This window comes from Apaloderma vittatum, unplaced genomic scaffold, assembly GCF_000703405.1.
Source record: "Apaloderma vittatum isolate BGI_N311 unplaced genomic scaffold, ASM70340v1 scaffold22745, whole genome shotgun sequence".
In the NCBI taxonomy this organism is placed as follows: domain Eukaryota; kingdom Metazoa; phylum Chordata; class Aves; order Trogoniformes; family Trogonidae; genus Apaloderma; species Apaloderma vittatum.
This window is the reverse complement of record NW_009715738.1, coordinates 6,954-25,981: the sequence shown is the minus strand read 5'-3', so window position 1 is coordinate 25,981 and position 19,028 is coordinate 6,954. Positions and strand designations below refer to the sequence as shown.

Sequence of the window (19,028 nt, the reverse complement as noted above, 5' to 3'; positions counted from 1 at the left end):
TGCATATTTCCAGGCGCTGCTTGTCCCCGGGGAAGGGGAATGCGAAGAACGCGGCCCCGTCACCCTGCCTGCTCCTGCCCGGCCACCCGCCAGCTAAGAATAGACCTGGCTTGGCCCCTGCCAGAACTGAGGGGCCGCAGGATGTGGGACCCCCCCCAGCCACCCTCCTGCGGTGGGTAATGAACCTAAAAAAATATGAGGAAAATGAGTTTCAGCGGTGCCCAAAGGGTCCCCAGGGTGGCAAAGGGAACTCGGGGCATTTCTTGCTTTGAATTTGTGTGATTTTGAAGCAAATCTCCTCTCTTTGGGCTTCACGCACAGGCAGGACAGTGCAGGGCAGCCCCTCCCAAGCTTTGTTATCTCCCCGTCAAGGAGTTCTGTGAATTGAGGGGGAATCTCCCTTTTTCCCCCTGCTTTCATGGGGTTATTTTGGTGTGAGATTTTTTCTCTTTTTTCCCTCCTTAGGGAGTAATTTTGCTAAGCCTCCTAATTTTGGCAGAAAGCATGATGCAGGAGCCAGAAGGCAGCAAAATCTCTCCAGATGTTATCGCAACGGGGAAGGGAAATCATCCGCGGTTTAAAGGTATCTTGTAAAACATTGCTGCCGGCTTGGCAGAGCCCTTGGCACCAGCTCTTCATTGCCCTGAAAAGCTTCAGCTGTGTGCCCCCACCCACGGCCCAGCAGCTCCATTTAAGCTCAGGGCGAGGTCCTGAGCTTTCCCCTGGGCTGGGCTGGGCATAACCTTGTGTCCAGCCCTATCTCCTGTGTGGATTTTGGACCCCTGCTGAAGACAGTCTTCTTTCCAGTGCTGACTTCTGGATAGACTGTGAGTTTGAGTTGTCTCTCTGTCTTTGGGCAGGAGGCCACAGCTCAGTGCACCCACTTTTGTAGCTGTGTCTGGTGTCCATTCCAGGACAGAGTCAGCTCCTATGTGGGTTCTCTGATGCTTAATTAGGGCTAAGCTTGTGTTGCAGTCCCCCGGTGTGGCTCTTTTTTTCTTTTATTTTTCCTCCAGAAAGCAATTTTCATGAAACTTGTAGAATCTTGATGATTGCAGTGACCTCTTTTCCTCTACTAATAGGGCAACAAGGAGCAGGGGGCTCAGAATCACCAGTGAGGGGCTGAGCTGGATGGAGCACACCTGCACCAGCCCACTTTCCCAGGCCGAAAATACACTTGGCTTCAAACTCACCTCTCAGCGTGCCAGGTCATTGCTCCACAAGTACTGTGCTGCCGGGAAGCGGGGAGAGGAGGGTGCCTGGTGTGCCAGGATATAAAGCAGATGCATTGGGATATTGCGTTGGGAAGGACACTGGGTGAGCGCACGTGTCTGGGGCAGCTGCTCCCTGGGTCTGGGGGGTTGGAGTTTCTCCTCGCCGTGGGTGTGCTGGGCTGAGAGGAGGATTGAAAGCAACCAGAAACCCAAGTGTAGGTGAGCAGACACCTGCCTTCTGCTCCCCTCCTCTGCAATGAGCCTCTCCTGGGCCTCAGTTTCCCCATGTAAGACGTGACCGAGGGCAGAGGCCATCGAGTGGGAAGGGAATGGGTGGATCATCCCATATCCCCTCATTTCCCCTGATGCTGCCGTCTGCGGCAGATCACGGCTCTTTAAGGCTGCAATAATCCCCAGCCTGGGATTAGTTTTGCACCTAATCACTGCAGAACAAATACGAAGTTTTATTTACAGAAGAAAGATGGTGAGGGGGGTGGGGGGAGAAGCCTCAGGCATGACTGATCCCAAGATAATCAGGAGCTGGAGGGCAGGAGGCGATCGCTGACCTTGGAGACCCCCAGTTCTTACATAAATGTGTGTCGGTCCCGTGCTGGAGCCGCGGCAGTCGTGAGCTCCTGCTCTGTCCCAACTCGGGCTTAGTGACCCCACCCCACCCCTTTGAATAGTTCAGGTCTGGACTTTGGGTGATTTCTGGCTCCAGTTCAACCCCATCCTCAGGCCTGAGCTCCATGGTGAGCCCATGAGCTGCAACAGGAGACACAGTACGGGGGAGGACGGAGGTGCTGCAAGGGGATGCTGAGCTTTCATGATGGGGATGGAGGAGGCTGGGTGCTGCAGGTATGTTATCTCAAAACCAGGCTGGTCTCTGGGCATTTGTATTTGCACTGGGTTGGAGTGACAGCTGTCCAGCTTGAGAGACCTGTCCCACCGAGATCCCAGCCCGCCTGCAAGAAGGAGCTGAGCTGCTGCTCTGAGGGTGGCAAGACATGGGTTTATTTTCCATCCATGCAAGCGAACAGCCTGGCAACAGGCAAACTGGGGATGGGGATGTACCCCATCTCTCTCCAAACTGCCCTCTGTCACCTGAAGTCTCTGTGGTTTTGCCCACAGGTCGGAGATGGCTGGTGGGTGCCCAGGCAGGAACGGCTCACAGCCCTGGGCGCAGGGGCAGCTCATGATGGCTCCGTGCCTGCCGGTGCCTGAATTTCTATTTCCCCCTGATGCATTCATTGACAAATAAATAGCTCTTTTCTGCTTTGGCTCTTGCATAGTGGAAAAAAAATGTCCGACCTGATTGGAGAGAAGAGTCCTGGGCTGTGGAAACCCATGGCTTCACCCATGGCTTCATCGGCAAAGGTGCCCACAGCATAGCTGCCAGCCTGGCCAAATGCCCATGCTTGCACCCTGTCCGTGCTCCCCTGATGATGGCTGCCTTATTTCAGTTCCATTTCAGAGCTGGATTTGTAGGCCTTTCTCCTGGTTTTGGAGAACTTGACGCCCAAGAAGATGGTGGTGATGAGGAAGATGAGTGCCAGGGCGAGCAGGACCCAGCCGCCTGCTGTGGCTTGCTCGTGGGTCAGGGACATGCCCAGGAAATCAGCTTGCGTGGTGGCAGTGGCTGCAGCTGCAGTGGCTGGAAGATGGAGAAATAAGGGATAAGGTTGGTGCTGGTGGCTCTGGGCTGGGGTGTCTTGGGTCACCAGCTCCTCCCTTGCTGGTCTCTTGGGTGTTCTGTGTCCTTTAGACTCAGCTCTCACAGGAACCAAGGAGAAGCACCCCAACACCCTGTGGTTTTTGGAGTGGCCAAGGGGCACCAAGACAGCTTCAACTCTTCCACATGCTCCCATCCCAACCCTGGTGAGGGCTGAGCCCTGCCCCATCAGGGACCTGCTGTTCATGCTTGGCTAAGCCCTGCATACCTGTGTAAGGCGTCCAGCTGTACTCGGGCCAGCCCAGGACCTCCCCATTTTTCGTGTTCTCCTTCACCAGCCATGTCATTAGCGGCTCAAAGTAGCTCATCAGGGCATCAGCTGACATGTTGGGCTGCCCTGTGATGAGCTCCATGGCTTTGGGCCATGGCTTGCTGAAACCCAGCTTCAGGGCATCCCTGTGGCAAGAGAAATCAGCTCCAGTGGGTTCCCCATCACCATCTTGACCACCAGCCCTTCCCTTTTCCCCAGGGCTTGGGTCTCAGCAACCTTGGGTGAGGTCTGTGCCTGCAGCACTGCAGGGCTGCCAGCCCAGAGGTTTTGTCTGCTGGGGGAGGGGGGGGGATTGCATGGATCAAACCCCTCCAGTGAATCCAGCCTGATACAGAGCAGTTCCTGGGTGGAAGGGTTAATTTTGCAGGTGTTTTTCTTGAGGCAAGGGGCGTTGATTTCCCTAAGGAACACCGGGCTGAGGAGGAGGAGAGAGCCTTCCACCTGCCAGGGGCCCAGCTACCATCTAGCGGTTGCTTTTGCAATCACAGCCTCGGCACCCAATGCAGGGTGACCCACCTAGAGGTTCCCCGACAAGGCCAGGGTCCAGAGCATCCCATGCTGGGGCAGGGCAGGGTTGGAGGACCCGAGGCTGCGTTGCCTCCTGTCTTGCTGGGCTGGCTCTGCAGTATTTGGGGACATGAATATCTTGGCTCTGCCTTGCCCACACACCTACCCCAAGATCCTCCCAGCGTCCTTGGACTGGTAGATGTCACACTTGTGCAGGGCACCTGTGTGCCCGGCTGCCGCACAGAGCGCCTGGTGGAACTGGAACTGAATGACGAAGCTGACGAAGTACCTGGTGGGGGCGTGGAGAGGAGTGAGGACATGGGAATGGGCTCTGCTAGCAAGTGTACAATGCATTCTGGGGATGTGGCTGCCCTCATTCCCTGAACCCACCCTCCCAGTCTGGAGAAGTGTCACTGGCTTTGGAGGTCCACTTGCATCAACTCAGTCCAATCTGCTGATGCCATTTCTCCTTTAATGTGTGTTTTATAGCTGTCTGGGCGATGAGTTGAACCTCCTGGGAGAAATTCCCCCAAATCCGCCCTTTCTGTGGCTCTGTGAGGGTCTCTGGATCTGCCCAGCACTCTTGGGATGATGCCACCAAGTGTACCACAAGTGATGAAACAAGGTGCCATCACTGACATCTGAGCTGGAGATCCTGAAGGTCCAAGTGGTGTCCCTCCTGCCCCAACCCTGCTTGCTCACCTGATGTAGGGGACATTGGCAGGGATGTGAAACTTTGCCCCGGGGTCAAAGTCATCTTCGGACCTTGCTGCTGGTGGACACAAGCCCTGGTACTTCATCCTGGACCAGAGAGGGTGAGTTAGCCCAACATGGGGAGGAGAAGGGAGGGTAAGCAGGGAGGGGACACGGCAGGGTGTGAAGGATTATGTATCCCATTGTGTCTCATTGCAGCCAACTGGACCACAGGGAGAAAACACCCAGTGGGATGATGGCCAAGGCCCTTGGCAACAACGATGGGGCTGAATTCAAGCACACCTGAGGTTCCACCACTGCTGGTTGTACTCGTCCTCCTTGATCCGTCCATCAAACACCTTCCAGCGCCACTGGTCCATGAGGTACCCGAAGGGCAGGAAGGCAATTTTGTCCAGGGCAATGCTCATCAGGTAGTTAATGTCACTTTCTGCCCAGGATGGGAAAGTGTGAGCACAGTAGTGCTGTACCCACTTCACCCCGTATGGGTTATTCTGCCCAAGAACAGACTGTCCCCACCAAGTCTTGTCCCCTCCATGCATGCAAATCCACTGTGCATGTCCCTGGTCCCTTTTATCCAGCCCATCCTGACCCTCTACATCTCCAGCTGTCCCCAGCAGCCCCTGCCTGTCTTTGCTGTGTGGTGCTCTCCTGCCAGCTCACCTTCGTTGTCCGTGACTTGGTCAAGCAGATTGATGCTGTGCAGGTGTTTGGGGGTAGAGACGGACAAGGCCATGACGTCCCCGACAGCCTCATGGAAGCCAGGGTTGGCCCCATCACGGAACGAGATGGGCTGGTCCATGTACTGCAGGAAGTACTGGACGTGGCCCATCTCGTGGTGCACCGTAATTAGATCATCCATGTTCACCACGGTGCACTGCTTGATCCTGGACCAGGACATGTGGGGTGGGGAGGAGAAGAGAGGGCAGTGCTAGGGTGAAAATCTCCGGGAACAACCAAACCCCTGTGAGATATTTTTCCCTTTGACTTCCCTTTCCATGTGCCCACATCTGATGCCAGGCTGGACTGATCCTACTCTTTTGGGTTGGTCTCTGTTTTCTCCTACATCTCCTGCTGCTCCTGTTCATTTTGCCATTCTTCATCTACCACGAGGACTCCTGCCAGTCATGCCTGAAGCTTGGGTACCAATGGCAATGCCAGAGCAGAGCCACCACAGCAAGGGGCTGCCGTGGCATCAGGGTGCTTGCCCTTATCCCACTAAGACATTGCACTCTGCCGCAGCACCACATCAGCTGGGGCCACCAGTTGCTCCCCACAGGCACCTGAAGTCCTTGCGGTTGTAGAAGTCCCAAGCCGAGGCATGACACACCACCTCGCGCCCATCTGCTGGCTTCTCGATCATGGACTTGTCCCAAAACTCCTGGGGCATGGGGATGAGGCCCAGAGAGGAAAAGAAACGGTCTGACTCTTCAAACATCTTCTTGGGTGTCCAGCCCTGGGGAGAGAGCAGACAAGAGGACTTGGTGAGGGGCAATGGGGGATGCCATGTGTCCCTGGGGCTGTGGGAAGGGTGAGAGGCCAGGGACAGCCTTGTTCCTCTGGGCAGGAAAGATCTTTTGGAGGCAACTAGAGTTGGATCCAACCTGTGGCTACCCAGGTGGGGGGAGAATATGGGTGAGACATGGAGGGTTTCAGCAGCACCAGAGCATTTGGCAACACAGGTGGCAACAGCCAAAAGCTATTGGGTCCCAAGAGCTTTCCCCAGAGCAGCCTAGAGAAGCACTGACCTGTTGTTTCATGGCTGGGGTGGCATCCACCTTGGTGGCATTTGGGAAAGGTATCACCAGGTCGAAAATGTTAGACCATGACTGGGCCCACATGTTGCCTGGAAAGCACAGGAGGAAAACAAGTGGCAGGAGGGACACAGGGAAAGAAGAGCAAAGACAACCAGTTACTCCTGACTCCTGTGCAGGGTGGATCCCCCTGCCTGGTCCCTGCCCTGGCTGCACAAGGGTGATACAAGCAGGACTCCATCCGTGCACGAGAGGTCAGAGACTGGCCTCTGCAAACCCATCTGCTGGGGCCTTGGCCCTTCAGCCAGAGCTGAACAGGGACCAGCCTCAACTCTTGGCACAGCTTGAAGCAAACTATGCCTGGTGGGAGACACAGCTCTGCTCGAACAGAGCCCTTACCTAGGAGATGAGCGGGGATGGGACCCTTCAGGTTTATGTGCTCTGCACCATATTTTTTGTAGAGGGCTCGGCGTACGTAGGCATGCAGATTGAGATACAGGGGCTGCAGCTGCAGATACAACTTCTCCAGATCTTCCTCGAAAGTGGGTGTCTCATACAGGGATCTCCAGTAGGCTCCATTGTCTGCGTAGCCTGTGGTAGGGCAAGAGCAGAAGCCATCAGACACTGCTCTTTTTGGACAACAGTCTGTATTACTGCCCAGGCACCCCAGGTCCCTCTATATCCATGAGAGAGGGGATCTCATGGAAGTTGGTGGGATGTCCACACCCTCAGTATTTTGGTCCTGAATTGGATGAGCAGCCCAATTCTCTGTAAGCAGAGTGCTAAGACCATGGTGGGTCTCTAAGGGAGCAGCCACTGACCGTTGAGAACAGCTGCCTTGTTGCTCAGTTCCACATATCGCTTGTAGTTATTCTTGATTATCTTCCCAGAAGCATCCCGCCAGCCCTTCCAGGCAAAGAGGAGCTCATCATAGTCTCTTGAGGTGGCCATGATGTCTGTGAGGTCTGAAGGGAGAGCAGTGACACCAAAGTGATGCTGTTGGGTGGGCTGGACTGATACAATGGTGCTAGACCAAATGTGCTGCTCAGGGGCTATCACAGAGAAGGAGGGAAGGCCACTTCATGGACCTTTTTCCATGTCCGTATTAAAAATCCCTCCTTTCTGGGCCTGTTGCAGGTGACTCACTGGACACTCTGCTGCATCTTACCAGGATCCAGGGGATGACAGGTTTTGTTGTCCCTGCAGACCTTGGCTACGCTGTATGTGGTCTCCATATCTGAGAGGAGGGTGTTGTACTGCAAGGAAAATCAGATCATGTGAGCTGATTATCTCTGCTCCTGCTCTCTGAGAGTGCCACAGCACATTGGGATGTTCTCAGGTGTTTTCCTCTGGTCCCTTACAAGGCCAAGTGTGACCCAAAATGGAGGCAAAATAGAATCAATATAGGAGGAACTGAGGCCAGCAAGCAATGTACTTTTGGCACCAAAGCAACTGTGCCCCACTGCAGCCTGGGATAGGCCACCTTTGGGTGGAAAATCCTGGGGACAAGGATCGTGGCTTTGTGTAGAAGTTACCAAAATATGACCTTGTTCAAGGGCAGGGGACAGCTGCCCAGTGGCATTTCCTAAAAGTCGGGGGAAATGTACGTCTCCACACAGGACAGTGGTGAGGAACACTCCATCCTACTCTGTCCCCTTGCTTACCTCCTTCAGCTCATTCTCGGGCAGGGCTGCCCTCTCAATGACACTCAACTTCTTGAGGATGCGCGTGACACTTTCGTCCTGGAAGTCGGAGACATCAAACTGCCTGGCCCTCATGCCGTACTCAAGGGTGTGCTTGGACATGGCCAAGTTCTTCTCCAGCTGCAAGGGCAGGAGGGGACAGAAGTTACTTTGAGGAGATCCCTGAGACACAGACTGTCACTAGAAACACCACCTGGCATGCCATGACTGACAACGTCCCCATGGCTGCCCTTGGCGGTACCTCACGGCATGATGAGACTTTTCGTAGAAAAGACACCTCCTGGGTGAGAACATCACCCCTTGGCTAGGGGCAGAAGCTGCCCTGGTTTTCAAAAGTCATCTGCCTGCCCTGGCTGTTGCCTCTCCCCACACAGCCCCAGGGTCATTCTCATACCATGATCTCCTTGTTGTGGTCGGTGATGTTGGTGTTGTAGGCCCAGGATGCCTCGCTGTAGGCATTCCACACCGCCTCGGCTGTGCTGTTGTACTCGGACAGGAACGCTTTAGCTTGTTCTTCATCTGCAATTTTGTCTGGAGGAGGAGTTAAAGGGGGGAAGAGTTGGGAAGGTCAGGAGAGTCCTTCTCTTTGCAGGATCACCAGTCCATGGAGAAGCTATGACTGAACTTTTCCCAGAACTGCAGGTCCATTGAAGGATGCCACAACTTGGAAGCAAGTTGAGCCAAGAAATGGGGGTGGAGGGACATTGCCGGGATATCCCATTGGGCAGAGCACAGGATAACAGGACAAGCTGTATGCCCTAGACCTTCCCACACATGCAGAAAGGATGCAGCTGAAGACAGATGACCTGTCACACCATGAGTGATGGCAGCAGGACCACAACTTCAGACAATGGTAACTCAAGGGGTTGGCTAATGGCACCTGCTTCCTGGGAAACAACACTGTGTGGGACCCCACATGGAGGTGGTTATTTCTCTTTTCTGGCATGAGGACCTACCCCACCCACAGCAGAGACTTCCCTCAGCACTGTCCTGCCTGAGGGGTAGTGATGTCCCTTGGGAGGCCTCTTCCTGCCCCTCTCCAGACCTAGGATGGAGCTGCAGCCTTACCAATGCCTTCAGGGTATCCTTCAGGGACAGGGGGACGCCAGTCAAAGTCAGGCCAGCCCAGCGTTTCATTGGTCTTCTTGTTCTCCTCCTCAAGCCACTGGGTGACAGGGCTGAAGTACTCCAGGAGGGCCCCAGCGTCCATCTTATTCGTGCCAGTGAGGTCGAAGAGGATGTCCTGCCAGGGCTTGGAAGACCCAGCTTTCAATACCTCCCTACAGAGGAGCAGGACAGCAAGAGCCAGAATGAGGCCAGGGGATGGATAGGAGAAAAGCGATGATGCTATCTCAGCATTGCAAGGGTTGAAGATGCTATTCCTGAGTGGGACATGAACCTGGGACATGAACTTCTGAAGCCCCGAAGTGTCCTGAATATGGCAGCTGAGGACTTCCGATCACATACTCATGCATTTGTTAACACCCAGAGAGTCAATAGGAACCAAAAGTGCTTTACTGACCTCTTGTTTAGGTGGGACATCATGACAGGAATAATAATAGGACTCTGGTGAGGACCACTCACCCAACCCCAATGTTTCCGTGTATTTCCCTCCCTCCTTGCCTTCACCCATCCACACATCTGCAAAGCTATTTCTCCAACCATCTCCACAGCCAGTTTTCCTTCCTTCCTTCCTTCCTTCCTTCCTTCCTTTCTTATTTCCTTCTTTTGCACACCATCAGCTTCCACACACACATCTGCCCGTGGTGATTGTCCTGACCCTCCTCTGTTCCCACCTGAGTTTGGCTCCAGCCTCTTTGGATGTGTAGATGTCACAGGTGTGCAGGGGACCATTGTGGTTGGCTGCCTGGCACAGTGCTTTGTGAAACTGGAACTGGAGGATGAAGCTCACGAAATACCTGCCAAGAAAGTCCATGAAGGTGAGCACTGGGGACAAAGGGAAGCAGACAAGTCCCAGGGCATGAGGGAAGACACATGGCCACTCATTGCCTCCCCACCATTTGTGGTCCCAAGCGCTGGATGGTCTCTGTCTTGAGCAGAAGCAACACATCCAAGTCCCTGCCCATAGCACTGAGCTCCTGCTCCCCCTGCTCTCCAAACCTCTGTTCCCTTGCCAGCATCTGCCCTACCTGATGTAAGGGGTGTTCCCAGGGATGTGGTACTTTGCTCCAGGATCAAAGTTGCTTTCATTCCTTGAAACCGGAGCACAGATGCCCTGATATTTGGTTCTGCAGACAACAGAGAATGGGAACATGAGCATGGAAATAAGGAGTCAGAGGAGTTAAAGCAGGGAACAGGAAGAGAGGGCACAGTACTGAAGAAAACCACACAATTAAACTGTGCTTCTATGTATATCCATCCATCCATCCATCCATCCATCCATCCATCCATCCTTCTATCCACCTACCTACCCATCCATCCTACCAATCCATCCATCCTTTGTTCTCCAGCCATCTCCATGTCTACTTTTTCCTTTTTTTTACCTTCCTTTCTTTTTTCCTGCCTTCCTTCCTTGTACAACCACAACCTCCACACCCCAACCAACCTCAGTCAATGTTCTCTACCTCAGATACCACCAGTCGTAGTTGTAGCGGCTTGGGGGTGTGCGGCCACTGAACACTCCCCAGCGCCACTGGTCGATGAGGTAGCCGAAGGGCAGGAAGGCGATCTTCTCCAAGGCCATCTTCAGCAGATAGTTGATGTTGGTCTCTGTGTGAAACAGAGCCTGAGCCAGGTTGGGAAGGAGTCTAGCAGGACAGCACTATGGGCACTAGACTTTTCGTGGGCAAAAGGGTGCAGATCTGGGTGAAAAGTGGGGGACTGCATTTCAGTATGTAACTTTGCTCCCTAAAGAAGACTGTATGGGACACAGGAGGTTTCTCTAGACAGAGTTCCTTCTTGGGGAAGGTGTGCCTTTTTACTGAGTGAGGACAATGCGATGACAAGCTTGGTGTTCCCTTGCCTTCAGCCTGGCTTTCAGAGTGAGAAGGTCTTTGGTGAGGTCTTTGAGAAACTCCCTCTTCACATGTTCACCCTTGGGCCTCAGGGTGAAGGGGATTTGATCTGCAGGGCTGTCACACCACAGCAAGGGCTCTCATAGTTTAGACCCAGAACTGGAATCAACTCTGAGACAGTCCCACCATCATGGGGAGCACAGGGGATAGTGACATCTGCTTTCCCCATTGCCTTGAGAATACCTGGGGAAGGAATATTGGAGAAGGACCTGATGGAGACCCAGCTGAAGATGCTGGGTCAGCAAAGGGTTGGCAGCACTGCCCTGAGGAGCTGTTGGCTGCCATCGCTGTGGTGGCATGGCTGCCAAGGGCTGGATAGTTGGGCAGCATAGCCTTGAGGCAGGGACCATCTACTCCGTTGCGTTTATGCAGCATTGGCCCAACGGTCTTGGCTGCTGCGATGTGGCTTCTCTGTCATGAAACGTATTTAATGACAAGGCAGGAGGATTCCGGGTCTGTCCCTCCTCCGCAAAGCCGCAGCCTGCGGCAGGAGTCTGTGAATGCTTGGTTTCCTCTGCCGCCGTCTGCTTTGTTGGGCGGGGTGGGGAGAGACTCTTGCCAAGCTGGGCAGTGCCCTGCGGTGACAAGTCCTTCTCCGCTGTGCTGACTGGCAGACAGAAGTGTCACCTGCTGACTGTCCTCCTGACTGTGCACGTAAGTGCTCAGTGCCACCTCCGCAGAGTACACCGGGAGCTCCTGGGTGGATGTTTATTGGCAAGGGAGAAAGGAACACTGGAAAGGTCAAAACTGTTCAAGCACAAAGATGCTGTTGTCAGGTTTGGGGCTCTGACAGAGAAGGGAAGGGTGTAGACAAGCTCTGGAGAGCATCCCTCCCTCAGAGGTGAAGAGGATGGAGCCATGAAGGGACCTGCATAGACCTATGGAGCCAAGAAGGGGCTATACATGGACCCATGGAGACAAGACATGTACTACATGGGCCAGTGGAGACAAGATAGCTCCTGCATGGACCCGCAGCGACACAGAGTTGTGCATGGAACCAAGCGTGCGTGAAAGGCATCAGCCATGCTCTGGGCTGTGTTGTCAGACTGCAGCCCACCCTGGCATGTCCCAAACCCTTCCTGGTGCCACACGCAGGGAATAAGCCCTCCAGGCTACCCAACCCCCTGGGGCAGCTGCCATACCTGCATCCTCGGTGGCATCGCTGAGGAGACCGATTTTCTTGAGGTGGCTGGGGGTGGAGACAGAGAGGGACAGGACATCACCGATGGCCTCATGGAAGCCAGGATTGGCCCCACTGCGGAAGGAGACGGGTTGGTCCTTGTACTGCAGGTAATACTGGACGTGGCCCATCTCGTGGTGCACCGTGAACAGCTGCTCCATGGTCACTGCCGTACACTGCTTGATCCTGCCGGGTGAAAACAGAGCACTGAGCTGAGTGAGGGACTCTGGATACCTGTGCACTGTCCCAACAGGAAGGACACCCCAGGGACCCTGAGAAGGTGACAGCATGCCACCAGGAAAAGAAAAGATGCAATGGAGGAGAAGGCAGGACAGCGTAGTGCTCAAAGTCCTTACCCCAGAGGTGACAAACTGGACTGCATGGCTGAGCTGGGAAGTACTCAAAATCATGACCACCAAAAGGCGGCGGCGGAGGGTCTTACCCTGTAGCCCCCACGCACCTGAAGTCCTTGCGGTTGTAGAAATCCCAGGCTGAAGCATGACACACCACTTCCCGTCCATCCGTTGGCTTCTCAAGCATGGACTTATTCCAAAACTCAGGGGGCATCTCCAGCAGCCCCAGGGAGGTGAAGAACTCCTCTGAAACCCGGAACATGTAGGTGGCATTCCATCCCTGGTGGGCAGCAGGCAGTAGGTTACATCTGAGGAAGCAGCTGCCCATGCCCTGGACATGGCCTTTGATGCTCTTCCAGCACCACTATCCTCCAAGGGACCAGGGTTCTGTCCCTCTCACCCTGATGGGGAATCCTGCCCTCAGAAATGGGGTGAACATTCCTAAGAAACACTGAGCAGGTATGAAAAACTGCTCACATGGGGTCAAAGTTACGCACAAACCTTGGCCAACACCCCCCGTTTTTGTCCCCCTGGTGCCACCAGTGATGCCCTCAGCCCATCACCTGCTGCACCATGGTGTTCGTGACATCGATGTTGGGCTTCTCTGGGTAAGGGACCATCAGGTCATAGATGTTGTTCCACTGCTGAGCCCACATGTTGCCTGAGGAGAGAAAACACCTGAAGCAGAGCTGATGGTAGATCAAGAGGAAGAGAAACACAGCGATAACTGAGATCTTCCTGTCCTGCCACAGCCCTATGTGTGCCCCTCTGGCACCACCAGCACTCCTGGGGACAGGCTGGGAGGGTGTCTCCTCTTACCCAGGAGGTGAGCAGGGATGGGACCCCTCAGGTTGATGTATTTGGAGCCGTAGCGGTCATACAGCTTCCTCCGGACGAAGGCGTGCAGGTTGAGGTAGAGTGGCTCCAGCTGGTTATAAAGATGTTCCAGGTCATCCTCAAAGGAGGGTGAGTCGTACCAGGAGCGCCAGTAGCTGCCCGTGTCTTCAAATCCTGCCAGGGAAGCAGTGATGACCCCCAGCACCAGTCTCTGGGGGCTGCCCCCCGCCCCCAGCCCCAACCAGGCGACAGCAGTAGGATTTTTGCCCCTTCCCCAAGGTGTTAGCAGCAGGGAAATGGAAGATGCATGCAGGATAGGGAGAGCAGCAGGGCACCCCATTGCCCCAGTTCCCACCTCTGATCCCTGACCACCCCCTGCACCCCCCCATCCTGCTCGTACCATCCATCTGATAGGCCTCGTTGCTCAGCTTCACGAACTCCTCGTACGTGGCGCGCAGCGGGTTCCCGGCGGCATTGTGCCACCCCTCCCAGGCGTAGAGCAGCTTCTTGTAGCTGCGGGAGTTGGCCATGATGTCGGAGATGTCTGGGACAGAGGGGACAAGTAGGACATGAGAGAAGGGCAGGAGGAGGTCACATCCCACAGCAGCTCTGCAGAGGTGCCACCACCATCATGCCAAACCCAAACGCCCAGTCCTTGCACCAGGACAACCCTGATGAACATGGGTGGGACCTGCCAACCTCAACCTGTTGGGCTGGGGACACTGGGACAAATGCATGGCAACGGGGTGCTCAGCACTCCACAGGGGCAGAGGGACAGGGACCATACCTGGCTCCAGGTCCCAGCAGGTACCGTTGGGCAGGCACACTTTGGCCGTGGAGTATATTTTGTCCATGTTGCTCAGGATGGTGTTGTACTGCAGGAAGGAAAAGATGTTGGGGCTGGAAGGGAATGGGAAGGGCCCTTTGAGGCGAATCTACAGACTTTCCAGCTCTGGAGCGTGTGTGTGTCTTCAGAGGGATGTGGAGGAGGATGAGTGTGTTTACACAGCGTGTTTTTGGTGAGATAAGTGTGCTATCACCCAGAGTTTTACACCCTTCTCATGGTGGGAGCAGGGAGGCTCTTTCGGACAGACAACCCATGCAACAACCACTTGCCAAACCCTCCTCGATCCCGGTGTCCCGGAGCGGGGCTATTTATAAAGCTCTTTGTCAGCAGGGCTGTGGCACAGTCTGTTTATCTAAGCGGGTTAAAAAAAAACCCCAAAACGAAGACAAGCAGGAGGAGGAGGGGAATTTGTTTCTGTCAACTTCAAGAACAGCAAACAATAGCAACAGGAGATTTCCTGGAACCTGCCTGGGGAGTCCATTCCCAGGGAAGGAAATTCCTCTGCTCCGTCCCTCTCTGCTCTCCCATCCCTCTGCTCTGGCTGTGCCTCGGGAAAGGAGAGAGGGAATGGTGGTGGCTGAGGGATGGAGCTGCCCGGGCACGGTGAGACAGGGTTGATGTGCAGGGAGGGGACTTGATGCTATCTGTTATTTGGAAAAGGGCAGGGATGGGTTTCCTGGAAGGAACCGGGCCGACGCTTCTCCGGAAAGGATTGTATCACTGAGATTTGCCGGGATTTCAGTGGGGAGGGTTGTCAGAGAGCCACGGGCCAGGCTGGAGGGGATGGCAGTGCCAGCACCCCTGTGCTCAAGCAGAGGCAAGTGGCCTCCAGCCTCAGCCTGTGCAGTATTTTCATGCACAGAAATCAAAATCACATCAAATTTAGGTAAACTACTTTGAAAGCTCAGGACTGTGATGGGGAAAGGCTCAGGATGTCCTGATGTCGCTTAGGGTAGAACTGCATCACCAAGGCACAGCATTTGTGGGCTCCCAGGCAGGGCTCAGGAGCCGGGAGGTTGCAGCAGCCCTCTTTTTCAGCGGGCTGCATCCCTGAGGAGCCCCAGGGAGAGGGAGGTCGAGCCAGTTGGCCCCTGGCCATGGACGCAGCCTTGCTGGTCTCCAGATGATGCCCAAGGCCACTCTGTGTAAGCAGGAAACCTCCAGTTCCCACTGAGATAGCTCCAAGATGAGTTGGGGGCTGCATAATGGGGCCAGCAGGCATCTCACATCACCCAAAGATAGCACCTTATCTCCATCATTGTTTTCCCCGTGCAATGGCCAGGGAGGCCTTTCAAAATACAATAGAGGGGCAACAGGCCAGCAACAGAGTCTGGAGGCTTGGGAAAAATCCCTTTAAGTGGTTTTGAAGGACCCCAGCAATGCCCAGGGTTTCGCTGACACCTCGCCTACCTGCTCTCTCTTCTCCAGAGGGAGGTTGGAGGGTCCCAGGGTCTGGATGGAGCCAATGATTTTCTTCAGCTGCGGGTCACTGAAGTTGTTCCAGATGCTGCCGTAGAGCTCCTTGGCTTTCTTCCCCCACAGCTCCGTGAAATTTTGCTCCTCCAGTGATGCCTCGACCTGAACAGCGAGAGGGGACATGGTGACTCAAGACGAGCCCTGGGACACGCCACCACCCAGGTGAAGGTTTGGGCGACAGGTTCAAAGCCATGAAGGTTTATGGGAGCCAGAGGGGGCAGGACACGAGGTGGCAGGCAAGGCTGTCCCCAGTATGTGACATTCATAGGTAGAGACATCAGCTTCCATCTGACACGGCAATGCCTGCACCCCCTGCGGCACTGCTGGCGAGTACCCACCAAGGTGGCCTTTAAGGACCTTTTGGAGGTGTTTCTGGGGTGTTGTGGCCCAGATGGGGTGGGGATGCTGGGACAGAAGTGTCTGTGCCAGGCGGGCCAGCTGTTTGGGTGCTCCCGGGCTGGCTCTGACAGTTGCATGACCCAGGTTTCAGAAGGAGCTGTGAAGTCTGGCTTCGTTTTATTCCTATTCCGGCTGTTTCTCACCTTTGAAGAAGCCCCAAGGAAAACTTCAAACATGTCACATTCACTTTCCTCCTTCCTACACCTCCCTGTTAGCTCTATGTATTTCTCCTTGGGCTACCTGCAGCCTGTGCCCTTTAAGTGCCATATCTGGGTTTCACCTTGCAGAGGGGCACCCATTTGCCCCCTGGTTTTGGGTCTCTCACTGTCACCTATCTCCTGCCAGTCCTGATCTCCCTTCCCAGGACCGTGGGACAGCCTGGAGCTCTCTGCACCTTGAGCGGGGAGGGTTATTTAAGCAGCTGGAGCTGCGGCTAGCGGCTGCAATTTTGGAACAGGGGGTATTGCAGGCAGTCCCAGTATCAGCTGTATTTTTGGGAAACACTGATATTTTGACAATGTCCCAGCTGCGAGGATGCGCAGGATGGAGTGAGAAGGTGCAGAGCGCCTGTTCTCTGTCTGTGTGTCAGCCTGGCGTAATTTATGGAGCTCATTAGCTGTTATTTGTGGCATTTTAAGCTTGGCTCCAACAAGCCTGGTTTGTTTTGTTTTAATCTTTGCATTCCCTTGGCTGGCAGCAGGGAGGGAAGGGAGTGACGGTGTGGCAGGGCTGGAGGCTGCCCGGGGCAGGCACCCACGTGGCTGAGGTCACAGCGGGGAGGATGCTGAAAGTGCCGGGTGCCCTGGCTGCCCACCCCCCCAGCACCCTCCTCCTCCCTTGGACACCCCGGTACCCACAGCATCACTCTGGGTACCAGCTCTTGCTGAGCACCCGACATGCCAGGATGCACCAGCCCCGTAGCACTGGAGTGAGATGCTCTTGCATCACCCCAATAAACGAGGAGGGAGGAGATATTTCTATCCCTTCCCAGACCCTTCTGTGGAACCGGGGGAGTTATAGGAAGCAGAATCCAGCTGTGTTTCATCTTCTACTTGAAGGCGCCTGTGTCTGGTCAGGCAAATTGTACCCTAAACTCTCCTGACAGCTCCGGTGGAGCGAGCTGAGGCTGACGGCACAGCCCGAGACCCCTTTGCGGAGGTCATGCCCACCAGCTCCAGCCCTTCAACTTCACCCTCTGTGGGGGTGCCTCTTTGGGGGGCTCAGAGGCCTCTGGGTGCCCCCAAATCTTCTTTCCAAAGCCTCCCACCCCAGTCCCTCCCTGCTTCTGGTTGCACAGTGAAGATTCAGCAGCGCAGGATGCGGCACAGGGTACAGGGGCTGCTTCACCACTGGTGCCTGGAGAAGTCCTGCACCCACAAGTCACCCCCAAACCCTAAATCCAATTGCCAGCTTCCCTCCCAGAGCCGCAGCTAGCAGGAACTGGTACGTCTTCCTCTCCCATGGCCAACCTATCTGTCATTCCACCATCCCTCTGTCCATCCCTGAGCAGCCAGAGGCTGCTACCCTGCCTCCAGTCTCCTGCCCCTCCATGTCACTTTGTCCTGGGGCCACCTTTCGTGGGCCTCACTGTGCTGCCCTGCCTCAGATGTTATAGATGTGTGGGGTTTGCTTCCCCTAAATTCAGCCTTTTGAGTTGCGCTGGCCAGCTGTTAACCCTTTAGTGGCCAGCATCTTCCCATCCCTCTGCTCAGCTCCCTGCTGCTCTATCAGTGGGCTGATCTCAGGGATCAGATCCTTTCCTCTTTGCAGGCTGGCTTGGGAGCCTTGACATTCAGGGAGCTCCTGGCTGTGATCTCTGGGCATTTATTAACTCAGAAAAAGGAGAAAAGTGGCCTGGAAATACCTATTGAGCAAAGTCCATGTAAGGTGCTTTTCTGGTATTAGGTCTGGACTTGGCGTGGCCGGGATGCTCCCACTCTGCCCCAAGGTCTCACCACAACATCTGCAGCAGACGCTGGGTGCCTGCCCAGACATCGCGTCAGCTCGCCCAAAAAAATGTCTGAAGGGGCACTTGGGTGCTCTCGGCTGTCCTGCCAAGTTGGCAGCAGCTGGACCTGGTGGAGATCTTCCCCTCCCCTCTCAGGAAAATGTTTTTCCTTCCTGCTGCAGGGTACGCTGTGCACCTCCAACCCCGTGGGATCCGGAGGGGTTCGGGGCTGTGTGGCAGCCCTTGGGGGGGTGCTAAAATGCGGGGTGATGCTAAGCTCCCTGAATGCACCAACCCCTGCACACCCCTAGCTGTACGGGGCCGGGAATATCTCTAAATTATAGGCAGACTCGTGGCCGTGAACCTCATGCCAGGGCAACCAGCAGCTCACTGGGGACGGCAGAAGCCAGGGAAACCTCTGCAGCCCACACAGGCACCACGATTCCCCTACCCGGACCGGGCAAGGGCTGTGCTGCAGCTCACCCAACTGAGCTCTCTGGGCACTTGAACTCTCTGCCCTGCTAAATTCTGCCTAAAGAAGTGCAAACCCCCAGGCGAACACACACACTCCTGCGGGATGTAGTTGGCATCGCTGCCTGCACGTAGCCGGGCTGATGGCAAATTCCCCAGAGCCTCAAGAGCTTCCCCAAAGCTGGCTTCATCCCCGTGGGCTGGGGACACAGGGACAGGGGTGGCAGCCTCGGTCCTGATGCCACCTCGTTGCTTTTGCCCACTGTGGGCTTGCAGTATCTGCGACGGGGCTCCCGGGGATGTGGTGGCACTGGGCAGGGACAGGGACACTTTACACCTGACCCTCATTGGGAACTGGAAGGAAGAAAAGTAGAAGGTGCTGGGAGGAGGGAACCACCTCTAAAAATAACCCGGACTCAGCTCTAGGACCAGGGCTGTCGCTGCAGGGCAGAACCTCTCCGAGCGCCGATTTGGGGCAAAAACCTGCAGTTCCCAGACTACAAGTCTGGTTTGCCACCCTGGTGTGCCAAGATAGGAGCCCACCAGGAGGAATGGGACCATGCCAAGTGTCCCCACCGTGCCCCAGCTCC

General features: G+C 55.2%; 1 protein-coding gene across 1 annotated transcript; it reads right to left on the bottom strand.

Moving 5' to 3' along the window:
* Nucleotides 1-2,206: 2,206 nt before the first annotated feature.
* Nucleotides 2,207-15,743, bottom strand: ACE (angiotensin I converting enzyme). Its single transcript, XM_009869285.1, has 24 exons — nt 15,555-15,743; nt 14,085-14,172; nt 13,698-13,841; nt 13,280-13,471; nt 13,024-13,121; nt 12,568-12,740; nt 12,070-12,293; nt 10,478-10,622; nt 10,043-10,141; nt 9,689-9,811; nt 8,961-9,172; nt 8,287-8,423; nt 7,854-8,012; nt 7,358-7,445; nt 7,011-7,154; nt 6,589-6,780; nt 6,184-6,281; nt 5,719-5,891; nt 5,099-5,322; nt 4,721-4,865; nt 4,427-4,525; nt 3,891-4,013; nt 3,155-3,342; nt 2,207-2,868 (listed from the first exon to the last, which is right to left on the bottom strand). Exons 1-24 carry the CDS (start codon nt 15,741-15,743, stop codon nt 2,669-2,671), a joined length of 3,657 nt encoding a protein of 1,218 aa, XP_009867587.1. The 3' UTR covers nt 2,207-2,668.
* Nucleotides 15,744-19,028: the final 3,285 nt, after the last annotated feature.

What these genes read in the sequence shown, in the direction of transcription:
- ACE (XM_009869285.1), bottom strand. Translation starts at nt 15,743, where the DNA reads ATGTCCCCTCTCGCTGTTCAGGTCGAGGCATCACTGGAGGAGCAAAAT. An exon ending in CTCTGGAGAAGAGAGAGCAG is followed by an intron (nt 14,173 to 15,554) that starts GTAGGCGAGGTG and finishes TCCTTCCTGCAG; the next exon opens with TACAACACCATCCTGAGCAA. An exon ending in CATCCCCGCTCATCTCCTAG is followed by an intron (nt 6,282 to 6,588) that starts GTAAGGGCTCTG and finishes TGTGCTTTCCAG; the next exon opens with GCAACATGTGGGCCCAGTCA.